This window comes from Vitis riparia, chromosome 18 (genome assembly GCF_004353265.1).
Source record: "Vitis riparia cultivar Riparia Gloire de Montpellier isolate 1030 chromosome 18, EGFV_Vit.rip_1.0, whole genome shotgun sequence".
In the NCBI taxonomy this organism is placed as follows: Eukaryota; Viridiplantae; Streptophyta; class Magnoliopsida; order Vitales; family Vitaceae; genus Vitis; species Vitis riparia.
Window position 1 is genome coordinate 25,575,763 of NC_048448.1, and position 26,288 is coordinate 25,602,050.

At 31.0% G+C, this 26,288-nt stretch overlaps 1 protein-coding gene across 2 annotated transcripts; it reads right to left on the minus strand.

Moving 5' to 3' along the window:
* Window positions 1-6,787: 6,787 nt before the first annotated feature.
* Window positions 6,788-10,805, minus strand: LOC117907481. Of its 2 annotated transcripts, XM_034821029.1 has the most exons (10): window positions 10,602-10,805; window positions 10,427-10,470; window positions 8,676-8,823; window positions 8,282-8,529; window positions 8,166-8,190; window positions 7,987-8,075; window positions 7,734-7,817; window positions 7,544-7,651; window positions 7,323-7,411; window positions 6,788-7,292 (listed from the first exon to the last, which is right to left on the minus strand). In XM_034821029.1, exons 3-10 carry the CDS (start codon window positions 8,818-8,820, stop codon window positions 6,884-6,886), a joined length of 1,197 nt encoding a protein of 398 aa, XP_034676920.1. In that variant the 5' UTR covers window positions 8,821-8,823; window positions 10,427-10,470; window positions 10,602-10,805; the 3' UTR covers window positions 6,788-6,883. The 2 variants fall into 2 exon arrangements, with proteins under 2 accessions (XP_034676920.1, XP_034676921.1); XM_034821030.1 differs by lacking the exon at window positions 7,734-7,817.
* Between the last annotated feature and the right edge of the window lie 15,483 nt (window positions 10,806-26,288).

The following is a 26,288-nucleotide window of genomic DNA, read 5'->3' on the forward strand; positions in this document are numbered from 1 at the left end:
AATTGGTTTGATTATTTTGTATGTTTATTCTTATTTCTTGACACCTTTAATTTTTGTTTCTTTGTACCCTTATGTTAGGATGGAGCTCTTAAAAGCATAACATAATGTAACAGTATGAGTTTTTAATTTCACTTTACTATCGCGCTTTTGCATTATGGTTTAGGTGTATTGGAATACCATGGAAAAATTCCTATCCAAGTCTTTGATCTCTAACGAGTGCATATATCAAAGATCCTAAGTGCAGCAAAAAACTAGATACACCTTTAAAACTTTTCTAAGGGGAAGACAATAAGAAAAAAAAATAATACGTTAAATTTGGATGTTCCCAAATAATTTCCAATTGATGGAGAACAAATATTGAAGACTTAGTGATTTTCCACCCGATAACTCTTCCTTGGATTTTGGCAATAGATAAGGATGAACTTTTCTCTTTAGAGAGATGAAGGTCAAGGTGTTCTCTATCTCTTTCTGAAAGACAATGGTGAAATAGAGTGTCTAACCCTAAACCTTAAAAGATGTGCCATCTTAAAAATCACATTTAGAAGGTGTGCAAATTTTTCAATGATCAACATTAAAATGGATAGCCTATAAAATGCGCATTTAAACAACTCCAAAGATGTGTAATTTCATTCCAACTCCCATTGTCATAGTCTTTTCTTTCCCCATTTTTGGACTCAATTTTTGTAGCTTGGTTTAATTTTAGTTGAAACATTTAAACTATTTTGATCAAAGATCAAATTTTCACCATAGAATTGCCTAGTTGAAGTAATAACCTGAGTTTCGATTATTCATTGGAGACCCCTATTAAGTTATAGAATGAAGTAAAAAAGGTTAAATAAGGAGTATACTCCAATTGTAGGTTACCTATGAGCTCTATACCCCTCTCTCACACACTACACATTACATTGCATCTTAAGGTTGTTGAGTTAAACTTGAAAATGGAAGGAAAGTCCTAATATAAGCTCTTGAGTGAGTAAAAAGAGTTGTTGCCACAAAAGTTTTGTGGGTGAATAGTATGAGGAGGACAACATGAAGAATCAACTTCTATCAAATGAAGGTTGGTAGTAGGTTCTCAAGATTGCCTTATCACCCAGTGTCTTAAACCTATTGGTCTCAGAGTTACAGCTGAAAGCTATTACATAAGTTAAAACCAGATGATTTCATGATGTATAGCTCATTCAGTATGTGATAAAATATTAGAATTAATTTTTTTTTATCGTGTCTATTATATTATTTCAAATTAAAGTTCCATCAACATTTGCTCTATTTTATTCCTCACGTAGTTTTACCTACTTTAATTCTTTTATTTATGCACCAAAAAGTCAACTGTACGTTTCCTTAATTATAAAGAATTTTTTAATATAAAGATAGATATATCAAATTTGAAAAAAATAATAATGTACAATTTCTAGATAGAAGTGGTACTTCACCTATTTTCTTTGTTTCTTCAAATCCTTAAATTAATTTTCTAAGCTTCAAAATTTTATGTTACTTACTTGAATATAGTGGGATGACATTGTTACTAATTTATGAGATTATTGTAATTCTTTATTTCAATGATAATTTTTTTATTGTTTTCATCCTTACAATTAATCTTCATAATTTTGTTGGTGAAATATATGTTGCTTGCCACATATTAAGGATTATGTTAAAAGGTAGGTAAAAGAAAGATAGTTTATTAATTTATTAGATAGTTTAAAGCTTTATTTATCTTTAAGATAACATAATATAAAACCGAAAAATATTTCTTATCTTTTGAAAAGTCTTTTTTATGATTTAAGGAGATCATCACATTCTGACACTGCAAGAAAATAAATTTATAGTTGCGACTAAAACTTATGACTAAACGTAAAGAAGAGCATGACTATAAGCTATGGAAGTGGATATGGGAATCCGTGGCTAAGCGTCACCATACGCAAATAAATCTTAAAGCTGCGACCACATGTAACAATGCAACTATAGGTTTTAAGATATGGTTGTGGTCATTTTATTTTTGCCAACAAAGGATTTATATAGTTGTTTCTCCTTTTGGCTGCAACAGTAAGGATACTGTATTCTTATCTCCTCTCATGTGGCCTTGGTTTGTGGCTGGCAACTAGCATAGGTTGCCATATGGGCATAGTTCCATTGAGCAACTTTAATAGTGAAGCCATAAATAAAAACAAAATGAAAAATAAATAAATAAAAGATGACTTCAACTAGATGAATTTTTGTGCTATTGTCTATTAGCCAGCATGCACAGGAAAAATTCATGTCTGCATGCTATATAAGAACAACTAAGATTCACAACCATGTAATATTTATATCTCATTTTTTTTTTTTTTAATAGCTTAAGTAACATCCATCTCCCAGAATCTCTCCTCTACCCTTTGAGTTTTATTGGATGCCCAAGAGAGCAATGGGAAAATGGTGAAGTAGTGACAATTAGGTTGAGAGAGAGAGAGAGAGAGAGATGTGGGAAATGTTTTGTGAGTTTGTGTATGAGTATGGGCATGGGTTAATTTAAAGGAGAGGATAGTGGAGCTTTAGGCGTGGAAGGTAGACAACTCTAGAATCACAATATTAGCAGCCCAACCCTCCAGATCATTTGGTGGGAGTTCATCCAATACCTTTAGATGTGGCTAAAATGGGTAGGAAGCTATATATCAGCTTTAGTAACGTATTTTTTTACCCTCTGCCAAAATTGCATGACAAAATCCTCATTTTCTTGTAGTGAATGACAATTAATTTGTTTTTTAGTCCAATATCTTTTAATCAAAAGACTAATTAACTAAAAAGCTTGTCTATCTAGAAAGCTTGTTTAATAAAAAATGCTTATTTGATTAGATAACATCTATGAAGATTAATACAAGGCAATAATTGGACATTTATGGATTTTTCATGATGCGAAAAAGGAGATAAGAGCCTTAAGACTAGGCAATAATTAGACATTTTTAAAATATGAAAGAAGAAAAATAGAAATAAGGAGACAATAAAAGATGGCAATAATTGGACATTTATGAATTTATCATGATGTGAAAAAGGAGATAAGAGCCATAAGACTAGGCAATAATTAGACTTTTTAAAAAATGAAAGAAGAAAAATAGAAATAAGGAGACAATAAAAGATATGGAGGTTGCCTAAGAGATTTGACTCTTGCGGGTAAATACCATGTACTTAGCAGGCACACGCCTTTACCACTCGACCAAAGCGACAATTGAGTGTAGAGGATGGCTCATATTATATTGGATGTATTTAAATTCTACTACTAGTAGTAATAATAATAAAGTCACTGCCAAGTCCATTTGGAGTATGGACTACCCACTGTCTCATTCATTATAGACCTAAGTTATAAAATGAAGCAAAAAGGGCTAAATAAGTAGTATACTCCAACTGTAGGTTACCTACGAGCTTTGTACCCCTCTCTCACACACTAGACATTAGGTTGCTGAGTTAAATTTGAAAATGGAAGGAAAGTCTTAATATAAGTTGTTGAGCAAATAAAAAGAGTTGCTACCACAAAAGTTCTATGGGTGAACCATGTGAGAATTACAACGACATGAAAAATCAATTTCTATCTACTGAAGGTTGGTAGTAGGTTCTCACAGATGCCTTATCACCCGGTGTCTTAAGCCAACAAGTCTCAAAGTCAAGGTCGAAAGCCATAATATAAGCTAAAATCAGATGATTGCATGATGTATTGCTCATTAAGTATGTAACAAAATACGGTGATTAGAATTATTTTTATTTTTATCATGTCTATAATATTAATTTAAATTAACGTCCCATTAGCATTTGTTTTATTTTATTCCTTATGTTGTTTTGTCTACTTTAATGATTTTATTTATGCATCAATTGTTACAATAGTAAAGTTAATTGTAAGTTTCCATAATTATAAAAAAAAAAATTTGAAGTTTTTTTTTTTAATATAAAGACAGATATAACAAATTCAAAATAATAATAATAATAATAATAATGCACAATTTCTAGCTACTAGTAGTTTTGTTGACCTATGGTTACTTGAAAATCCAGGAATCATTTGTTTTCTTATTCCTTCAAATCCTCAAATTAATTTTCTAAGCTTCAAAAATCTATGTTAATTCAATATAGAGGGATGACATTGTTACGAATTCATTAATGGAAGTTTTATGGGAACTTGACTATGAGATTATTGTAATTCTTTCTTTTAATGAGAGTTCTCTTATTGTTTTCATCCTTACAATTAATCTTCATCATTTTCTTAGTGAAATATATGTTCTATGGCAATTAAAAAGGATGACTATCTCACATATTGTGGATTATGTTAAAAGATAAGGTAAAATAAAGATAGTTTATTAATTTATTAGATAGATTAAAGCTTTATTCATCTTTAGGATAACATAATATACAATTGAAAAATATTTCTTATCTTTTGAAAAGTCTTTTTTATGATTTAAGGAGATCGTCATATTTTGGATGAAAATTAATTTGTTTATTAGTGCATTATCTTTTGATAAAAAAACTAATTAACTAAAAAGCTTGTCTAACTAGACAGCTTGTTTAATAAAAAATGTTTATTCAATTAGGTAATCTCTAAGAAGGTTGTTAAGTCATGATGTAGAGTAAATGGATTCACCCACTTGGATATGACCATGAATTGATGTACATGAATTTATGATCAAAAGGAGAGTTAACACAAGGCAATAATTGGACATGTATGGATTTCTCATGATGCAAAAAGAGAGTTAAGAGCCCTAACACTAGGTAATAATTAGACACTTTAAAAAAAATTTAAAGAAAAAAATATAAGGAGAAAAGAGGGATATGGACATCGCCTGAGAGATTTGAACTCTCGTGGGGAAACCCCATGTACTTAGCAGGCACATGCCTGAACCACTCAACCAAAGCGACGATTGAGTATGGAGGATGGCTCATATTATATTTCTTGTGTTTAATTACTAGTACTCAAGTTTGTTTGGACTTTGGACTTTGGACTATCCACTATCTCATTCATTAGAGACCCCCATTAAGTTATAAAATGAAATAAAAAGGTTTACATAAGGAGTATACTCTAATTGTGGTTACCTATGAGCTCTATGCCCCTATCTCACACATTGCACCTTATATTGCATACTTAGATTATTGAGTGAAATTTAAATATGGAAGGAAAGTCCTAATATAAGTTGTTGAGTGAATTAAAAGAGTTGTTGGCACAAAAGTTCTATAGGAGAACCATGTGAGGACAACATGAGAATCAACTTCTATCTATAGAAGGTTGGTAGTAGGTTCTCAAAGATGTCTTGTCACCCAGTATTAAACCAACTAGTATCGAAGTCACAGTCGAAAGTCGTTACATAAGCTAAAACCATATGATTGCGCGCATGGCATATTGCTCATTCAGTATGTAATCAAATATGGTTATTATATTTTTGTTTTTTTGTTTTTATCATGTCTATAATATTAATTCAAATTAAAGTTCTACTAGCATTTGCACTATTTTATTCCCCATGTTATTTTATCTACTCTAATTCTTTTATTTATGCATCAAATGTTACAATAGTAAAATCAATTGTAAGTTTATGTAATTATAAAGAGTTTTAAAAAAATAATAATGTACAATTTGTGACTACAAGTGATTATGCTGACATAGGGTTACCTAAAAATGCAAGTATCACCTATTTTCTTCGTTATACTACAAGAAATATGACTTTTGGTGACGGTCGCCAACCGTCACCAAATCGTATATATCCGTGACCAAAACCTATTGTCACGGTCTTATGAAACCGTGACCGAGCGTCACAGTATGAGGCGTAGCTAAAGGTATTGGTCACGGTCAGGTAATAAACCGTGACTATATATTTAACCTTTAGTCACGGTCAAATAATGAACGTGATTAAATGTACACTTATAGTCACGGGTAAAATTTATCGACCGTGACTAAATGTCAACTTTTGGTCACGGTCAACGCCCCTAACCGTGACTAAAGGTATGTCTATAGTCACGGTTAATAAAATGACCGTGACTAAATGTCAACTTTTGGTCACGGGAAATGCCCCTAACCGTGACTAAATTGATGTCTATAGTCACGGGTAATAAAATGACCGTGACTAAATGTCAACTTTTGGTCACGGTCAATGCCCCTAACCGTGACTACATGTCAACTTTTGGTCACGGTCAATGCCCCTAACCGTGACGAAATGGATGTCTATAGTCACGGGTAATAAAATGACCGTGACTACATGTCAACTTTTGGTCACGGGAAATGCCCCTAACCGTGACTAAATTGATGTCTATAGTCACGGGTAATAAAATGACCGTGACTAAATGTCAACTTTTGGTCACGGTCAATGCCCCTAACCGTGACTAAATATAGGTATATGGTCACGGTAATTAAGTGACCGTGACTAAACATTAAGTCTATTATGGCCACTATCCCTAACTTTTGGTGACGATTCATTTTAAGCGTGACTAAAAGTACACTTATGGTCACAATTTTTTAGTGGCCGTGACTAAAATATGTTATATTTTGGACATTGGTTTTTTATAAATTAAAAATTCCCAAACCTGTTATAAACCCAAACAAACCCATTTTAGACCTGTATATGCAATTAAACAATTAAACTAATTTCAATATATTACAATCAATTATTCCAAGCTAGTTAAAAACTTAAATATCAATATAAGTCATTAAATAAAAAAAAACATAATATAATAAAATAAAAAAAAACCAAACAAACAAAAAACAAAGAGATTCAAATTTAGTTTCACATTCTAACATAATATAACAAATCAACCAACTAAACATCACATAATAGTCATAGAAAGCAAAAAAAGTTAGGAGAATCTATCATATAAATAAGTAGCATAATCTTCAAAAAAGTTAAGAGAATCTATCATATAAAGATGTAGCAAAATCTTCAAATGTCTACTGCTTTTGCTGAAATTGTTGTATCATTTGCATCATCTGTTCTTGAATTTGTGCTTGCATTTGTGCTTGCATTTTTCTTTGCATTTCCATCATTTTTTCTTCAAACTCTTCTTTCACTTCTTCACGTGTCTTCTTTTGAACTTCTATCAACCTCTCTTCAAATGTTTCTTTCACATGTGAGAGTTCATCTTTCACATTTGAGAGTTCTTCAGTTGCAGTTGTAAACTTTTGTTCTGCAGCTATTAGCATCTCTTGGGCATTTTCAAGTTGTGTTGAAAGAATAACTCCTGATCGTCTTCTACTAGTAGAACCAAAGATTGAGGTAGGAGTAGGACCAAATCCATACCCTCGAACACGACCATGCCTCTCTGGACCCATGACTTGAGTATATATCTCATCTACATATGTAGATGCTACAGATGTAGATGCTACAGATGTAGATGATACAGATGTAGATGCTCCAGATGATGCAGAAGTAGAAGAAGATGTCCCCTCAAGTTGAGATAGTAATTGTTGAAATTGATCCTGGAATTATAAAAAATAAAAAAATAAAAAAAATAAAAAAAATAAAAAAATAAAAATTGTTAGACTTTTAAAATAATTTAGTATGAGGCTATGATTGAAATACAAGTATATAAAATTTATTTACTTCATTACCATAATCTCCTTAGAATGATCATCAACAGGTGTCCCATCTTTTCTTGTGTGTGTCAGGGCAAACATCTCAATTCTATTGGGCTCACTTCGATCCTCCTTCTTTTGTGCCTATTCTTATAAGTAAAACAATTGAGTTATTTATGATGAATTATTTATGTACAAACAAATCATATTAATAATAAATTTCAACCTGTTCATATCGAATTTGAGCATAACTTTTTGATCCCGATGTATGCTTTATCACTTGTTTTGCCCTATTTGCCTTGTTTTTTTTCTGAAATATCCTACATCAATTAAAAAATAGCAAGTCACCTATATAGGTAATAGAAACATAATAAAAGTTATATACATGAAGTATTAGGTTAGATATAACTAATAAATATCATTTTATGTGAATATGAGTATCATAAGATACATTATCAAGAAAAGATCATTATCTTTACCTTGGCCTCAGGTGTACCCCAAAAGTGGATGAGCCACCTCCAATCATCATCCGATAAGTGTGGAGGTCGATGGCACAATCTCTCCTCATCTGTATTATAGGGGTTATAATACTTGGCCTTCATTTTATTTCTATAGCTTCTAAACAAATTTCCACAGCATTGAAGAATGTGGCTCTTACATGTTTCTTCTAGTTCATATTTTTCCTGTATTGCATTAAAATGTCATGTTTAAATAAGAGGTATCATTTTTAAAAAATAACATTACAATTTAGATTGAATAGTAACTAGCATATACCAATACTAAGGCCCAAATCTTTTCCTTCACATCTTCACTAACATGATTCCAATCTTGAACTTGGATGGGTACATTGTGTTGAGATCGCACCAATGTTCCCATATAGCTTGACAATCTTTCCCCTTTTCCATCATAAACAACTTGCCCTCTGGTATTGAATCGTGTAGTTTTTTTTTCCCCCGGTTTCATACTAAGTAAATCTAAGTTACGTGTTAGGCCACGTGTCCTCTTTTTGCTAGAGGATGAACCTATTAAGAGTAATAATGAAATTAAAAGAAACATAATTTACTTATCTTATATAAAATTAAACATTAAAAACCTATCATTCAAGAAATTAAATATATGTAAACACATTTATCATATGTAAAGTTAAACATAATCTTCTTAATCATACCAACAACAGAAGGATCTGAAGAATCAGAAGGATCAGAACTACTAGGAGTAGTAGTTGCAGCAGGTTGTATGTCTAAGAGTTGTTGTAGATTGTCCAACTCATCTTCTGGAGACACTATTTGTACTCTTCCTCTTCGATGTGACATTTCCTACATAATAAAGTAAATTAGAAAAAGTAATACAAAGTAAGTTACATAAATAATTGAAATAAATTACAATTTGTATATCTGGTAAGTATATATTTATGTACTTACCAATACTATTAGCTACACATCATCTATATCATCATCATGAATGAATTCATTATCTCTTTCAACAATGTTTTTTAAGAAAAGTGGGTTTTGACTCACTTATTTTTAAAAATATATAAAAAATAAAAAATAATTATTTGTATATATAAAATAAAATATCTACTTGTATCTCTTATTTGTATCTTGACGCCTATATATTAGTTGCCAATTAAGCTAATCAATAATCCATCCTTTATTATTTTATTTATTTCATAATTCTAATTTATAAAATTTCTTTAATCATGTAAGTTTGGATGCATTGAGGGATTTATTTTAACTTTAATTAATCCACCATTGCAATCTAATTTGCACCACCATTGTAAATTTCTTTATTTATTTTAGGATGGAAATGATTTGACTATGACATGATGTCATGCCACATGGAAAATCATTAAATTTTAGGGGACTTATGGTGGGAGCTATTACATACTTAAGTTTCATTCTATATTATTAATTGTATAATGAATTTATTTAGAAAGAATTATGATTCAAAAATTTTAATAGCATGTTTGATAATTATTTTTAAAAAGAGTTTTATAAAAGAGTTTTAATAAAACAAAAGAATATTTAAAAATTTAAAATATTTTTAAAATAAATTTTATATATAATATTTTATTTTATATATTTATATAATTATTTTTTAAAACAGTTATTTGTATACAAACTTTTCCATTACTATTTGTATCTCTTATTATATAATTAATAGATCTTAAATTATAATTTTTTTTTATCTAATTTCTATTTTTTTTTTTATCTACTTAAAATATCATGGATTTTAGATAGTTGGTAATATGAGTTCTCAAAGCTAAAAAAATATTATTGAAAAGGCAATTTAAAATTACTTTAAAAAAAAAGAAGATAATTTTAATTTAAATTTAAAATTGTCTTTTAAAAAATATTTTAATATTTAATTGAAAAGGCAATTTCCTAATACACTTAATGGGTATCATAAAATTTAAAATAATTTTTAGGACTATCTTAAAAAATATTTGTTTAAATTACCATATGTTTAACTAAAGTGTGACATATGGTATAAAAATCTATCTTACATGGAAAATAATATTCATAAAAGTGATGTGTATAAATTGTATGACTATTTGATATACAAATAAAATATTTAAAATTTTGTAAAATATTATTGTTTGTGAGACTCATAAATAGGACAAAAAAAACAAAGAAACAAAGCTACATAAACGTGGAGTGTGGAATATATGGTTTTAATCCATATCATTTTGGTCACAAACTCAAAGCTACAAAAACAAAGAAAAAACAATATTGTTGAAAACTAATCAAATTTTCAACACATTAATTAAACCCAATGGAAATTGACAATTGAAGAGAATGCAACAAACAAAAGAAAATTGCTTTCATTACACAGGAACAATGGAAATAAACCCAATAACAATCAAATCAGAATTAAATCATAGAAAAAATAGAGAGAGAAACTAGAGAGAAATTGTACCTTAGGAAATAATTAAGTGTGGTTTTTCCAAAAGCACCAAAACCCTATAACAATGGAAATAAACCCAATAAAATGAAAATAAACCCAATAATAATGGAATCTCAAACCTAATCACAAACATTTCCAAAATACCAATTAACAAAACTAAAAAAAAAAAAAAAATCCCAAAACTCACCAAAACCTAGAAAGAAACGATTTTTACGGGAGTTTTTTGGAGGTGGCTTTAGCTTTACGGACCACAGCTTCCATGGGGCTTCTTCGGCATGGCTTCCATAAGCTTTTTCCGGCAATGGCTTCCTCCAAGCAATGGGGGCTGTGGGTAGGTTTTGTGGGTTTTTATGGCCGTGGGTTTTGGAGAGGAAGAGGAAGAGAAAATGGGTTTTGTTGGCAGAAGAGAGAGGCTTTTATATTGGAAATAATGTTTGCAAGAGAAGGCTTTTATTCAATGGTTAAAATGGGTTAAAACGTGCCTGTGTCTTTTATATTGGAAAGTCAATGGTTAAGGCCCACATAGTTAAGATATTGTATTGGAAAGTGATATATTATATTGGAAAATGATGTGAGACTTTTTCTTCATGGCTTTATATATGGTTATTATCAAATCTCATTTTAACATTTTATGGGTTAAAATGTTGGCCGTGGTTATTATCAATTATTTTAAAATTTTAAATTTACAATTATTTTAAAATTTTAAATTAATTTTGAAAGTTCAATGTTTTACTCAAAGTGTTAGTTTTAAAATTTTTATTAAGTTTTATAAAGTTTTTCAATTTTTAAAATTATCAAGTTTAAAATTTAAAAATTTTATATTAGAAATTTATCAAGTATTATATTTAAAATTTTTTCATCAAGTTTTAAAATTTTAAATTTTACAATTATGTATGAGAAAATTATCAAGTTTTATATTTTAAAATTGTTATTTTCAACGTTTTATCAAGCTTATCAAGTTTTAAAATTTTAAAATTTTATATTAGAAATTTATCAAGTTCTATATTTTAAAATTTTAATAGTTAAACATATTTAGTAAATTTAAGTTTACTAAAAAAGAAATAACTGCTCTTAATGATGTTAATATTAATGATGAAAAATTTAATAAAATCTTCTAATAATAACTTATCTTATTATAAAACCTATTATTTATCATATATAAAATGTTCTTTTTCTAAAATAATTCAAAGGTATAGGCAGTGCTTGCTAAGGAGCTTTTAATTATAACAGTTTTTTTATTCTTAATAATAAATAAATAAATAAATAAGTAAACCATAGAGGGGAAACAATTTTTGTTCTTAAAAACAAAAAATAAGATATTTTTAAAAAAATATTAATATTTTTATTTATCTTAAATTGTTTTCACTTATTAGAGTAAAAGATATTTTAAAAATAATTATATAAATACAAAGAATAATTAAAAATAAAATATAACATATAAAAGTTATTTTTAAACATATTTAAAAACATAAAAAATATATTGAGCATATTATAGGTTTCTAAATCGACTTTTATTTTAAAATACATCCACAAACAAATTTTTAAAAATGTTTTAAAAAACTGTTTTTGTATAACTGTTTATGAAAATGTCAAAATACTTCACAAATAAAACTATAATTTATTAGTATTTTTGTGGGCCTTAGGTGCTAGGAAATGTTACATGTGCATTCTACTCTTACTCTGTCTTCATTATTTTTAGTCACGTGTCCCTTTATATCTTATACCAATCTATTATTATTTTATCATATGGTATCATTTTTTCATATTTAATTATATTAATTTCTACCTTATCCCATATGCTTGTAGCTTAATTTCATCATACATTTGGACAACAGAATTTCAGACTTTCATTTGGTACTAAATATAATAAACATAAACAAAGAATGGTACGTTTAAGAATATTTTTCCATGAATTTTAACTTTATAAATTTGTTAATTTTACAAATTTAAGAATTATAAAAGTTTAGAACTTTTATTTTTAATCATAAACAAAGAATGTTATTTTTGTAGTTATAAACTATTTCTGTATTGCAAAAATCATAAAGATTAAAAAATATTTTATGATTGAAAATTAAATAAAACTATAAACAATTTTACTAGTAATTGTTCATAGTAAAATTTAGTTATCACGACTATTGATACTTTAAATATAATAAGAATTATTTATCATATATAAAATCAAAATTGTTTTTAATTTGCTAACTCACTTGCATTTAAACTTTTTATCAAATAATATCAAATTGAACCATCATATTTTTAAGCTAACATATTAAACTTTATTTTGCTTCTTATTAAAACATTAATCATAACAAGGAAATTAAATAATTTTAACTAAAGAAAAATAGGTAACACACTAATTTGTTTCTTAACTTAAAAAAAATATAGTGATATAACTTTAAACTTTTTATAATTAATAAGAACTATTATTATTACTATTAATGATAATTTCTATTTATAATATATATATATATATATATATATATATATATAATTTTCTAAAAAATTATAATAGATAACCCAAAAAATGGTTTAAAATAAATAATAAACTTTTGGTCACGATTATGTGAACCCCGTGACCATAGGTTCAAATGTTTAAAATAAACCTCTATACATTTGGTCACGGTCATGAGAAATTCGTGACTATAGGTTCCCCTACAGTCACGGTCAATCAATGGCGTGACTAAAAGTCACAAATATATATATGGTCACGGTTTTACAAAAAACCGTGACTAAAACATCTTTTCGTTACACTTTTTGTCACGGATGATAAAATGACCGTGACTAAAATTATTGGCGCCAAAATTTCCCTCCATAAATTTACAAATAGTCACGGTTTCAAAAAAATCCGTGACTAAAATACCCTCTCATCAATACTTTTGGTGACGGTTGATAAAATAACCGTGACTAAACATGTTTTTTTTTCCACATTAACACATATAGTCACAACTTTATCCTGGCCGTGACAAAATAACATCTTTGGTCACTATATTTGTGGCCGTGACCAAAGATTCGTCATTAAAAACCTTTTTTTTTGTAGTATTAATTCCTTCAAATTCTCAAATTAATTTTCTATGCTTCAAAAATCTATGTTACTTAACTGAATATAGAGGGATGATGTTGTTACTAATTGTAAAGATAATATGAGAATGAATGTTTGTATTACATTGCTATGTTAATAATGAATACAAGAGCAACTTTATATAGCTGAATTACAGAGTTTGAAATAGCATAAAATCAACTAACTACTTACATGATTAAAGGATGATAGTTACAACAGAAGATAGATACAAATAAAACAAACTATATCTGGTTGTTGCTCTAACACCCCCCGTCAAGCTGAAGGTGGAGAAGCACAAAGCCGAAGCTTGTCTCGGTGCTTAACAAATAGACGCTGACCAAGTGGTTTAGTAAGAATATCAACAATCTGGTCATCTAAAGCAATAAAACGAACCTAAATGTTGTGTTGTTGGACTTGTTCTCAAATGAAATGATAGTCAAGTTCGATATGTTTTGTTCGGGCATGAAAGACAGGATTTGAACATAGATAAATAGCTCCCACATTATCGCACCACAATGTAGCTGGATTTGAGGAAGAGAAGCCAAGTTCAGAGAGAAGTGATCGAAGCCACACAATTTCAGCAGTAGAGTTAGCAAGAGTACGATATTCACTCTCGGTGGAAGACCGGGCAATGGTTGGATGTTTTTTCGAAGTCCATGAAATAAGATTTTTGCCCAGATAGACTGCATAACCATTTGTTGATCGACGATCATCGGGGCAACCACCCCAATCACTGTCAGTGAAGCATTGCAAATCAAGAGTGGAATGCTTGGAGAAGAACAAACTGAAACCAACAGTAGCCTTAAGATAACGCAACAGCCTCTTAACTGATGTCCAATGCTCTTGAGTGGGCTGATGCATAAATTGAGATAATTTATTGACCGAGAATGAGATATCAGGTCAAGTTAGAGTAATGTACTGCAAGGATCCAACCACTTGGCGATATTGCTCTGCATTTGATAAAGGATCACCAGAGAGCTTGGAAAGTGGAGGGCTGGTCGACATAGGTGTATGACAAGGCTTGCAGTCAGACATGTTAGAATTGGCCAGCAGATCAGTAATGTTCTTTTGTTGGGTGATGAGAAGACCATCAGCCGAAAATTGTGCCTCAATACCCAAGAAGAAATGAAAGGATCCAAGGTCTCAAACTGGAAAGGTTGATTTGATCTTACTTAAAAACCAATCCAGTTTTGTAGAATCAGAGCAAGTAAGGAGGATATCATCCACATAAATTAGAACATAGAATTTAAGAGCACCTTGATGAAGAATAAACAAAGAAGAATCAGCCTTTGAAGCTTGAAAACCAAGGTCCTGCAGAAAGGAAGTGAGTCTATGAAACCAGGCCCGAGGGCCTGTTTGAGACCATACAACGACTTAGACAACTTACACACATAGTCTGGATGTGAAGAGTCTTGAAAGCCAATGGGTTGGTCCATATAAATATCTGAATCAATAAAACTATGTAAAAACGCATTTGAGATATCAAGTTGGCGGATTGGCCAATGTGAAGAAATAGCAATTGATAAAATAGTCCAAATTGTAGTAGCTTTAACCACAGGACTAAAGGTCTTAGTGTAGTCAATACCAGGCTGCTGCGAGTAACCCTTCACAATGAGCCGAGTCTTAAACTGGTCTATCTCCCCATTAGCTTTCCTTTTAATTCGATAAACCCATTTACTGCCAATGATATTGGCAGCTGGAAGTCGAGGAACAAGAACCCATGTGTGATTCTGAAGCAAGGCATTAATTTCACTTTGCATTGCATCACGCCATTCAGCATATGGTTTGGCTTGAGTGAAGGTTTGTGGTTCTGTGATAAGGTAATTTTTAGCTTTGGTGGAAAGACAAGCATGTCGTTTTTGCATGGTGGAAGAACGAAGCTGCATAGGGTGAATTTGAGGAGGAGAGGTTGAGGTAGAAGACACAGCATTCAGTTGAGCTGGATAATGGGCGAGATCAACAATAAGAGATAGTGAAGGATCAGTGGTTGAATCTGATGAAGGTGATTGTTGTGGGATAGGAGAGTGAGAGGAGGGTGGCGTGGTTAAAGGTGGGGACTGAGCTGACAATAAGGAATTATTTGAAGATTGATCAGTGGTAGAAAATAAAGGAATATTAGAGGGAGTAGAGGTCTGACCTGAATTTCCAACAGAACCCGTGGGTAATGAAGGTACACTTTTAATGTGAAGCCACGAGAAATTTGAAGAGTCCTTTGGAGCTTGAGATGTTGCAATATGAGAACGATACAAAAAGAGGCTAGGATTAAAAACAACATGCCTAGCAATATAGACCCTATCATTTGATAAATTAAGACAGTGACTACCCGAGTGAGAGGGACTCGGACCAAGATAGACACAAGGAATGCTCCGAAATGCAAACTTATGGTTATTATATGGACGTAATAAAGGAAAAATAGTGCACCCAAAAGGCTTTTGAGTAGAATAATCAGGATGTTTGTGAAATAAAACAAAGTATGGGGAAGAATTATTAAGAACTGGAGTCGACAAATTATTAATAGAAGAACAACTCATTTCAAATGCATAATTCCAATACCGTAGTGGTAAATTAGCATGAACAAGAAGTGTAAGACTAGTATCAACAAGATGGCGAATTTTTCGTTCTACGACACCATTTTGTTCATGAGTATGAGAACATGCAAGTATGTGAACAATGCCGACTTGTTTAAAATAGGTGTTTAGTTTTCGGTATTCCCCTCCCCAATTCGAATGGAATGCCAAAATTTTCTAATTAAATTGACGATGAATGAATTTCTCAAATTGAAGAAAGACAAAATAAACATCACTTTTATTTTTAATCAAATAAACCCATGTGTAACGGGAATAATCATCAACAAAAATAAGAGCATAGCGATGGCCAAGACTAGACAACAAAGGAGCAGGGCCCCAAACATCAGAGTAAATAAATTGAAAGGAGTAGTACTTTTATGTTGAACTGATCCTAAAGATAGTCTAACATGTTTGCCCAAAATGCAAGAACAAAGAGAACTAGAATTACTGGAACAAGGTAAATGAAATTGCTTGATTAAACTAGACACGATACGCCGTTGAGGATGTCCCAAAGCAGCATGCCATTCGTCCATGGTTGGTGCTTCAACTGTAAATGCTTGCTTGACATTAGGGTGAAAAGTGTACACTCTATCTTCACTTGGGCCTTGCATGAGGATTTTCTTGGATACCTGATCCTTGACAAGAAAATAAGAGGGCCAAAATTCAAAGAAACATGAATTATCAGTACCAAATTTTTGAACTGTAAGTAAGTTTTTGACAATTTGAGGAACACAGAGAACATTTTTTAAAGAGAGAGAACCAGAAGATGAAGGAAGGGATGTGATACCAGTATGAGTTATTTGCAAACCTTGTCCATTAGCAACATGGAGCTGGTCATGTCCATTATAGTCATGAGCAATGCTGAGATTGGCTAAATCAGGGGTGATGTGATAGTTCGCTGCTGTGTCAGGATACCATGGCATAGTGGAACCTCCATGAGTGTAGTTGGCAACAGGAACGTGAGAACTTGCACAATTATTTTGAGAATGACCAGCCGAAGAGTAATTAGCATGAGGAGTTGCATTTTGGTTGTGAGAGTTGTAACAAGAATATCGACGACGACAACGATCAGTAGTATGGTTTCTATAGCCACAGATTTAGCAAGGACCACGGGGTCGATTTCCATTCCAATTCGAAGATTTCTTGTGATTATTATTCTAAGATGGAGTGGGAAGCAATGGAGCAGAATTAGATTGACAAGTCATCATGTTTGCTTGAGGAAGATCAGTAGAGCTCTTAAGTAAAATTTCATGAGCAATAAGTTAACCATGGAGTTCATGAAATGACACTGGTTCAGAACGAAGATTTAAGGCAGTGATAATGGCATGATAGTCACTACCAATATTGCGATAAATTATTGCATTAAATTCTGCTGGGGAAAGAGGACGACCTGCCGCATTTAGCTCATTAGCTAGAGCTTTAGCACGTTGCAAATATGCTGAGACAGATAGATCGTTTTTCTTCAATTCTTGGAGTTCAATGTGCAATTGCAACTATCGGTTTTGAGAAACTTAACCAAAAGCTTGAGAGAGAGCCTGCCATACTTCATAAGATGAAGATAACCCAATAACATAAGGAAATATCTCTTCTGAAAGAGAAGAAAGGATCCAGGAATGAAGCATCTGATCCTTTTTATACCATGTTTCATATTCTGGATTTGGAATCTCAGTAGGAGGAGTAGAACAATCTTTAATTGTTTTCGATGGAGCAACAGTTGAACCATTAACAAACCCAGTCAGATTTGGGTAATTAAGAAAAGGATTAAATTGAGTTTTCCAAGCAAGATAATTTCTTGGAGTAAGCTTGATAGAGAAGGTATGATGAGCTGAAGAAGAGATTGAATTTGAAGGGATCATTTGAGAAGAAGTCATGATTGATCAGAAAATTAGAATGAGGGCTCTGATACCATGTAAAGATAATATGAGAATGAATGTTTGTATTATATTGCTATGCTAATAATGAATACAAGAGCAGCTTTTTATAGCTAAATTACAGAGTTTGAAATAGCATAAAATCAGCTAACTACTTACATGATTAAAGAATGATAGTTACAACAATAAGATAGATACAAATAAAACAAACTATATCTAGTTGTTGCTCTAACACTAATTAATTGGAAGTGTGATGGGAACTTGACTATGAAATTGTAGTAATTCTTTCTTTCAATGATAGTTCTCTTACTATTTTCATACTTATAATTAATCTTCATCATTTTTTTACTGAAATATATGCCAGTTGGCAATTAAAAAGGGATGACTATGCCACATATTGTGGATTAATATTAAAAGGTAAGGTAAAATAAAGATAGTTTATTAATTTATTAGATAGTTTAAAGCTTTATTTATCCTTAGGGTAACATAATATACAACCAAAAAATATTGCTTATCTTTTGAAAGGTCTTTTTTAGTATAATATCTTTTAATCAAAAGACTAATTAACTAAAAAGCTTGTCTAACTAGAAATCTTTTTTAATTAAAAATGCTTATTCGATTAGGTAATATCTAAGAAGATTAGATGGATTCACCCACTTGGAGATGACTATGAGTTGATATAAATGAATTTATGATCCAAAAGGAGAGTTAACACAAGGCAATAATTGGACATCTATGGATTCTTATGATGTGAAAAGGGAGTTAGGAGCACTAAGACAAGGCAATAATTAGACATTTAAAAATAAATAAAAAAGAAAAAAGGATAAGAACAATGCCAAAGAGATTCAACCTCTTGTAGGGAAACCCCGTGTACTTAGTAGGCACATGCCTTAACCACTCGACCAAAGTGATGGTTGAGTGTGGAAAATGGCTCATATTATATTAATAATAGAGTCATCGTCAAGTATGTTTGGAGTCTAAACTACCCACTATCTCATTCATTAAAGACACTCATTAAGTTATAAAATGAAGTAAAAAGGGTTAAATAATAGTATACTCCAATTGTAGGTTACCTATGAGCTTTGTACCCCTCTTTGACAGACTACACATTATATTCCATTCTTAGGTTGTTGAGTTAAATTTAAAAAAGGAAGGAAAGTCCTAATATAAGTTGTTGAGTGAAGAAAAAGAGTTACTAGCACAAAAGTTTTGTGGGTGAACAGTGTGACGACAATAACATGAGGAATCAACTTCTATATGATAAAGGTTGGTACTAGGTTCTCAAGGATGCCTTATCATCCAGTGCCTTAAACAAACTGGTCTCAGAGTCACATCTAAAAGTCATTACATAAGCTAAAACTAGATGATTGCATGATGTATTGCTCATTCAGTATGTAATAAAATATTGTAATTAGAATTAATTTTGTTTTTATCATGTCTATAATATTAATTTAAACTAAAGTTTCATCATCATTTGCTCTATTTTATTCCTCATGGTGTTTTGTCTACTTTAACTCTTTTATTTATGCACTAAATGTTACAATAGTAAAGTCAATAGTAAGTTTCCATAATTATAAAGAGTTTTTTTTTTCTTTTTTTTTTATTTGTATAGAGATTGGAGGCTTAGGGACCTAACCACGAAAGTTATATTTATAATTACTCTACCCATCATAGAGTCAATGCCATAATTTATTGTTGTTAATAGCAATCAAAAAGGAAAACTAAATCAAGGGAAATCCCAAAATATTATTGGCTAGATTTCTAAACCCATTTAGGAAAATCTAACAAAAACCCATTAAGCATGTAATAAAATATGGTAATTAGAATTAATTTTATTTTGACCGTGTCTATAATATTAATTCAAATTAAAGTTCCATAAACATTTGCTCTATTTTATTCCATGTTGTTTTGTCTACTTTAAATCTTTCGTTTTTTGCACCAATGTTACAATAGTAAAGTCAATTGTAAGTTTCCATAATTAAGAAGTTTTTTTTAAGTTTTTTAATATAAAAGCAGATATATCAAATTTAAGAAAATAATAACAAACTTCTAGCTACAAGTGGTTCTACTGACCTATGGTTACCTAAAAATCATGGTATCCCATTTCTTCTTTGTTCCTTCAAATCCTTAAATAATTAATTTTGTTAGCTTCAACAATCTAGATTACGAAACTGAATATAGAGGGATGAGGTTGTTACTAATTAATTGGAAGTGTGATGGGAACTTGACAATGAGATTATTATAATACTTTCTTTCAATGGTTGTTCTCTTATTGTTTTCACCCTTACAATTAATCTTCATCATTTTGTTAGTAAAATGTATGTTGCTTGGCAATTAAAAAGAGATAACTATACCACATACGTTTGATTATGTTAAAAGGTAAGGTAAAATAAAGATGGTTTCATAATTATTTAGATAATTTAAACCTTTATTTATCTTTAGGATAACATAATATGCCACCAAAAAATATTTCTTATCTTTTGAAAAGTGTTTTTTATGACTTAAAGAGATTTTCACATTCTAAATGACAGTTAATTTATTTTTTAGTACAGTATCTTTTATTCAAAAGACTAATTAACTAAAAAGTGCGCCTAACTACAAAGCTAGTTTAATTAAAAATGGTTATTCGACTAGATAATATCTAAGAAGATTGTTAAGTCATAATGTAGAGTAGATGGATTCACCCACTTGGATATGACTATGAGTTGAAGCAAAATGAATTTATGATCCAAAATGAGAGTTAACACTAGGCAATAATTGGACATTTATGGATTTTTCATGAAGCAAAAAAGGGAGTTAAAAGCCTTAAGACTAGGCAATAATTAGACATTTAAAAAAATTAAAGAAAAAAAAAATAGAAATAAGAATAGAGAAAGGGATATGGATGTCGCTTGAGATATTTGAATTCTCACAAGGAAACCCCATCTACTTATCAAGCACACGCCTTAACAACTCAATCAAAGCAACGGTTGAGTATGGAGGATGGATCATAGTATATTTCATGTATTTAATTACTATTATTAATAACAATAGTAATAGTCACCATCAAGTACCTTCATTCAGTTGTAAAGTGAAGTAAAAATTGTTAAATAAGGAGTATACTTTGGTTGTAGGTTACCTATGAACTCTGTAGCCCTCTCTCACACATTGCACATTATATTGCATTCTTAGTGTAGGCCCTCCATGTTGTCCTCCTAGCACATGTCCTATTAGGTGTTTGTTTAGTACTTTATAGTAATTCCCTGGTGGCCCATTGCTACTTATACTACTTACCTTTTTTTAGCCACCTTGGATGGTTGAGGGATTTATCTAACCCCCATTGTGACTCTTAGTAGCCCCGATTTAGACTTAAGCTTTTATTTCGTTTTTAGGATAGCCTCTAGGTCACTTAAGCCCACTTAAGTACACTTTGCCTATTAGGCACCACCTTAGGCCCACCTAGGTCACTTAAGCCCATTTAGGCACACTTGGCTCATTAGGCACCACCTTTAGGCCCATCTAGGTTCACTTAAGCCCACTTAAGCACACTTGACCCACTTAGATTCACCTAAGCACACTTAGCCCACCTAGGCCCACCTTAAGTACACTTGGGTCACCTTGTAGGCATTCTTTGTCTAACTTATATGGCTTACATAGTTCGCATGACTTGCATTTTTAATACTTGCATGTGCTTGATTTCTTATTTATTTATCTATTTATTTATTATTATCTATTTAGCTATTTGTTTACTTTTATCTATTTATTTGTTTTCAGAAAATTGCATGTGATCAATTATCTTACCTCTTTTTATGATGATTATTATTATTACTATTAAATGTTTTTACTAATATGTATGTAAATAAATTTTTAGTAAGTTATTTTTTATTTTTTATTTTTTTAAAGTGATTTTAATATATTTTTGGTAAGTTAAGTTTTTTTTTAAAGGTGTTTTAATATATATTTTTTTATGCCAATTTGATAAGTTATTATTATTATTATTATTATTATTTTAAAGTTTGTTAATATTTTTTATTTTTTATTTTTTTTTATTTTTTGAATTGTGATGTATATAAAATAGAAAACCACTTTCCAAGAAAATTAAAATAGCACTTTCTAATAAAACACCACTTTCCATGAAAATTAAAATACCACTTTCCAATAAAACACCACTTTCCATTACAAAAGAAATGCAAGTTTCTTTGTAATGATAATAATAACACGTTGCCATATTGAAGAAGGAGGTCGGGTTACTCATAGTTGCATCTTTGAAAATTGTCTAAGGAAGCACATCCCAGAGCATATGAAAAGAAGATTAAAGAGGATTTTGGAAGGTTGCATCTTGGTTGATATGTGGACTGGATGCATTGAGAGAACATCACGCATCACCGAGCCTGCAGATTTCTTGGGACGACTGCCACTCATGCAAAAGGGAAAATGCTTGATTATTTAAGAGAATGAGGCACGATTAGTAAAAGAAAGTCACCATGCATTCATGGGAGAGATTAGGACATGATCTGCACCTTTTGGGGATCTTTAGGACGACACTGATCTAAAGGGGGTTGCCATCCTCAAGGGTACCACTACCAGAATTTTAAAATGGGGCATGCACCACTTAGGATATAGAGGGGACGATGCCCTCCAAATTTTCTCAAAGAAAAAGCGGGCTACCTCTCAGCATATGGCGGCCGCAAAGTCCAACGCATCTCCAAGTGGGCTGCAACTTTGAGGGGAAACAACCAGCATCACCACATAATATCTCCACATGATGCGCCATAAGATGAAAGATAGGTTGCACCATTAAAGAAGTGGCTGCATCTTTGAATGACCACATATGTACATCTTGAAGACATTGCCACATTGTCACAGTCCGCGCACCCATTCGAAAATGGGGAGATTACGCTGCTTTGGAGGAAGAAAAAAAGGAACCAGCCGCCATGTCCACAAGAGAAAGATGCATAGTCCACCTTTGATGAGGATTCATACAACCACATAGAAGTGGAAAGGGGATGGCATATAAAATCAATACAGGCACGCATGGATTGAAGGAGCAGTCTACTTTCATAGAGAAAAATGGCCAACGCACCAAGATGAGGGATCTCCACAGTTCCACTTTCCATTAACAATCAAATGCCTAAAAATAAATGGATGCCACAGATTCTCTTCATGAGTACCTTTACATTGAGGTGATGCACAGTCCACAATGAAGACAACCTGCATGCATAAATGGATCTCCACACGGGCTACAATTTTTAAGAGAAAATAGCTTGCGCCTTTGGACTTCAAAGCAGCCCCCATGCATTGATCTGAAAGGTAAGTTCACATTCTTAAACTCGTTTTATTTTAGTTTAAATTTATCCATTTGGTTTAGATTTTTTATTTCTTGTTATTTCAATCCATTAGTAAAATTGTTTTTGTGCTAAAGTTTTTATTTTATAGACATGTTTTCATCCATTCTAATTAGTTTGGATTTTAGTTTTGATAAGTATGGATGTATTCGTTGTATGCTGATGATTAGGTTTTAGTTTCGATAAGTACGGATGTAGTTTGTTGTATTTGTTTTGATGAATAATGGACTTTAGTTTTCAAATAATTGTTGATGCTAATTTGGATTTTAGTTTTTGATAAATAGTGAGGTTAGTTTGAGTTTGAGTTCTAAAGTTTTCATTAAGTATTAGTTTCTTTAAGTTCACATGTTTGATGCCTTTTAAAAAAAACTTATTGAGTCTCCATTTGTTTAAATTCACATGCTATATGACTCTTAAAAATTTATTGAGTTTTAGTTTGATTAAATTCACATGGTAGATACATCTTAAAAAAAATTCATTGAGCGATATATGGGATGTTATATTTGATTGAATTGTTAGTTATCTTTGATACTTATTTTATAGGCACCTTAGGGAATTCTTGAATTTGAACTTTCTTTCAAAAAAGGTTTTTTGTTAAATTGATATTTTGAGTTGAGTCAAACTTTCTTTTTTCAAAAATGAATTTTTCCATCATAAGTTTGGCTCCTTGATCCCAAATGAAAGGTAGTAAAAAAAAGGGATCCAATTTAGCTTTTCTCTTATTTTCAAAACCCTTTGAAGTTAGAAATCAAAAATCTTTATTTTGTGTCTATTGATTGGGATTTGACAAATCATTGGGTCTTTTTTTTTTTTTTTTTACTTCCCTTAAAGTCACTTTCAAAAGCATTTAAATCACTAATAAAAGGTTTTAGAAAACATTCATTCTAGCTTTAGGCAAAGAACACACTTTTTATTAAAATTATGCAACTCATTTCATTTAAGTTGCATTTCTCCTTCATTGGTTTTTCAAAAATTTGGTTTTTATTCACATAGGTTTGGACTTGTGCTCCCAAAATAATGGGGATACACAGGAAAAACTTACATAAATTGAATGGGGACTTGATGGAACCCCTACATAAGAAAATTTTTCAAAACTCTTCCTTGCTGTTAGTTTTCACTCAATCACTGACCCTTTAGATTTAAAATTCTTTTCAGCAACTTTAGAATATTTTTAAAAAATTTCCAAAACTTGTATGATTTTCCTTACTTCTTGAACTTGAATTTAAAATTTCGTTTGATTAAGAAAGCAATTCTGGAATAGAAGATATAAATGAGTTTTTAGGAGGACTCTCTTTTCATCCAATTCTGGACACCCGAAATATTTTTGTAAAAATAAAATAACAGATGACTTTCTGAATTTGATTCAATATTTTTTCTTAATTCTAGACTTCTTGAAACTAATTTTAGACATATAACATATTAAAAAGTATTCCTTTTTGAAGGAAATATGATTTTTCAATATCGTACCTACTGTACATGATAGAATTTGGACATCTAATTAGTTGGAATGTTTTAAAAGTATTTTTGAGTACTACCTAACCCTGGATTGATTTTTTTATGTGATATAGATACTTTGAACAATGTGTGTACAATTTTATGTGATCTCTTATTTTGAAAAAAATTAGTTTATGCATGCCATTTTTTTTTTATCTAATTTGTACTTTGTAGAACCTTTGGGTGTCTTTGCTGCAATCTCTCATTTGAACGAGTGTTTGGATTTTGGTATCTTGTTCTAGATGTGTAGGAGTTGTTTCCTGAATTTTTTTGTAATTAAATTCCAATCTAAAATAGTTTTTAGAAATTGTTTTGTGATGCTCCCTTTTCTAATTGCATGATGATGATCTTGTACTTTGCTTGAAATTGTTATTATTTTTTGAGTAATTTGACTTACATTGGCTCAATTTTGGCTTTGGTATTGTATATTAGACATAATAAAAATGTTATATAATTTATAATTGTCCTAACCACTCTAGAATTTTTGGAGGAATCTTATAAATTATGCATGCTATCCAGGTACACTCTCTATCACTTACTTTTCGGAATTTTATGAACATGCATGTTTTCGTGAGCTTTATCCATGTTTGATTCCATCCTTAGGTGCCTAGATGTCTATTCGATTTGCTCTGATTAAATACATGTTGTGTACTATATTTTTGTGCTAACTTTAATGTCTTATGATAGCGCTTGAGAGGCAGTTCAATACACATCCTAACCTTCCTTTGCGATTAGGATTTGATCTCTTTTTTGGCATCCTAGTTTTGAAATTACCTTAGCCTACCTGGGTACCTTCAATCAATTGATTAATTACCACTTTTCCCTCGACTTAGTCATTAGAGACCTCTTTAGGACTTAGAGGGGTGCTACCTCTTAGAGGTTCCTTCCCAATAGGTAACCTGATCCTTGGACCAAGACTCAGGTTTTTCAAGACTTGCTTTTCCAAAACTATGGAGTCACTTCTTTATGTATGATATAATAACCTTGTATTGTTGTTAGCTCTTCCTCTCTAGCCTTAGATTCTATCATTTCTAGAAGGCTTTTGTTTGTATAGTTGAAATTTAAAATTGATAGAGGGTTGGATGTATTTTGTAGTTTTTAAGAACATGTGTATGGACACACTTTCACTAGGTAGTGTATGGAATTTGCCCCACTATACAAGGGTGTTTACACCAGCTGTATAAGGATAATGCACTAAGTGTACAAGGTAGTCATTTGTGAATAATTTTAATTAATTCTAAATCACTCCCTTGCATATTTCCCTCACCTAAGGATAAGGAACTTCCCTTGCACACACTCATCCCATGGATGTTTATACACTTGCAAATAACAATTCTAATACCTACCCCATTAATAATGATAGGGGAGTGGACTTCAGATTCAAGTGCTTTGCCATTTTTCCTACCAAACCACTACAAACATGGTTAAGACACAATATAGGCAAACATTCACTATGAGGTGTTTAGAATTTGTGCCACTATACAACAATGTTATACTAACTATACAAGAGCAATGCATTAAGTGTAAAAGGGGTATACAAAGCAACCCTTTGTAAATAAT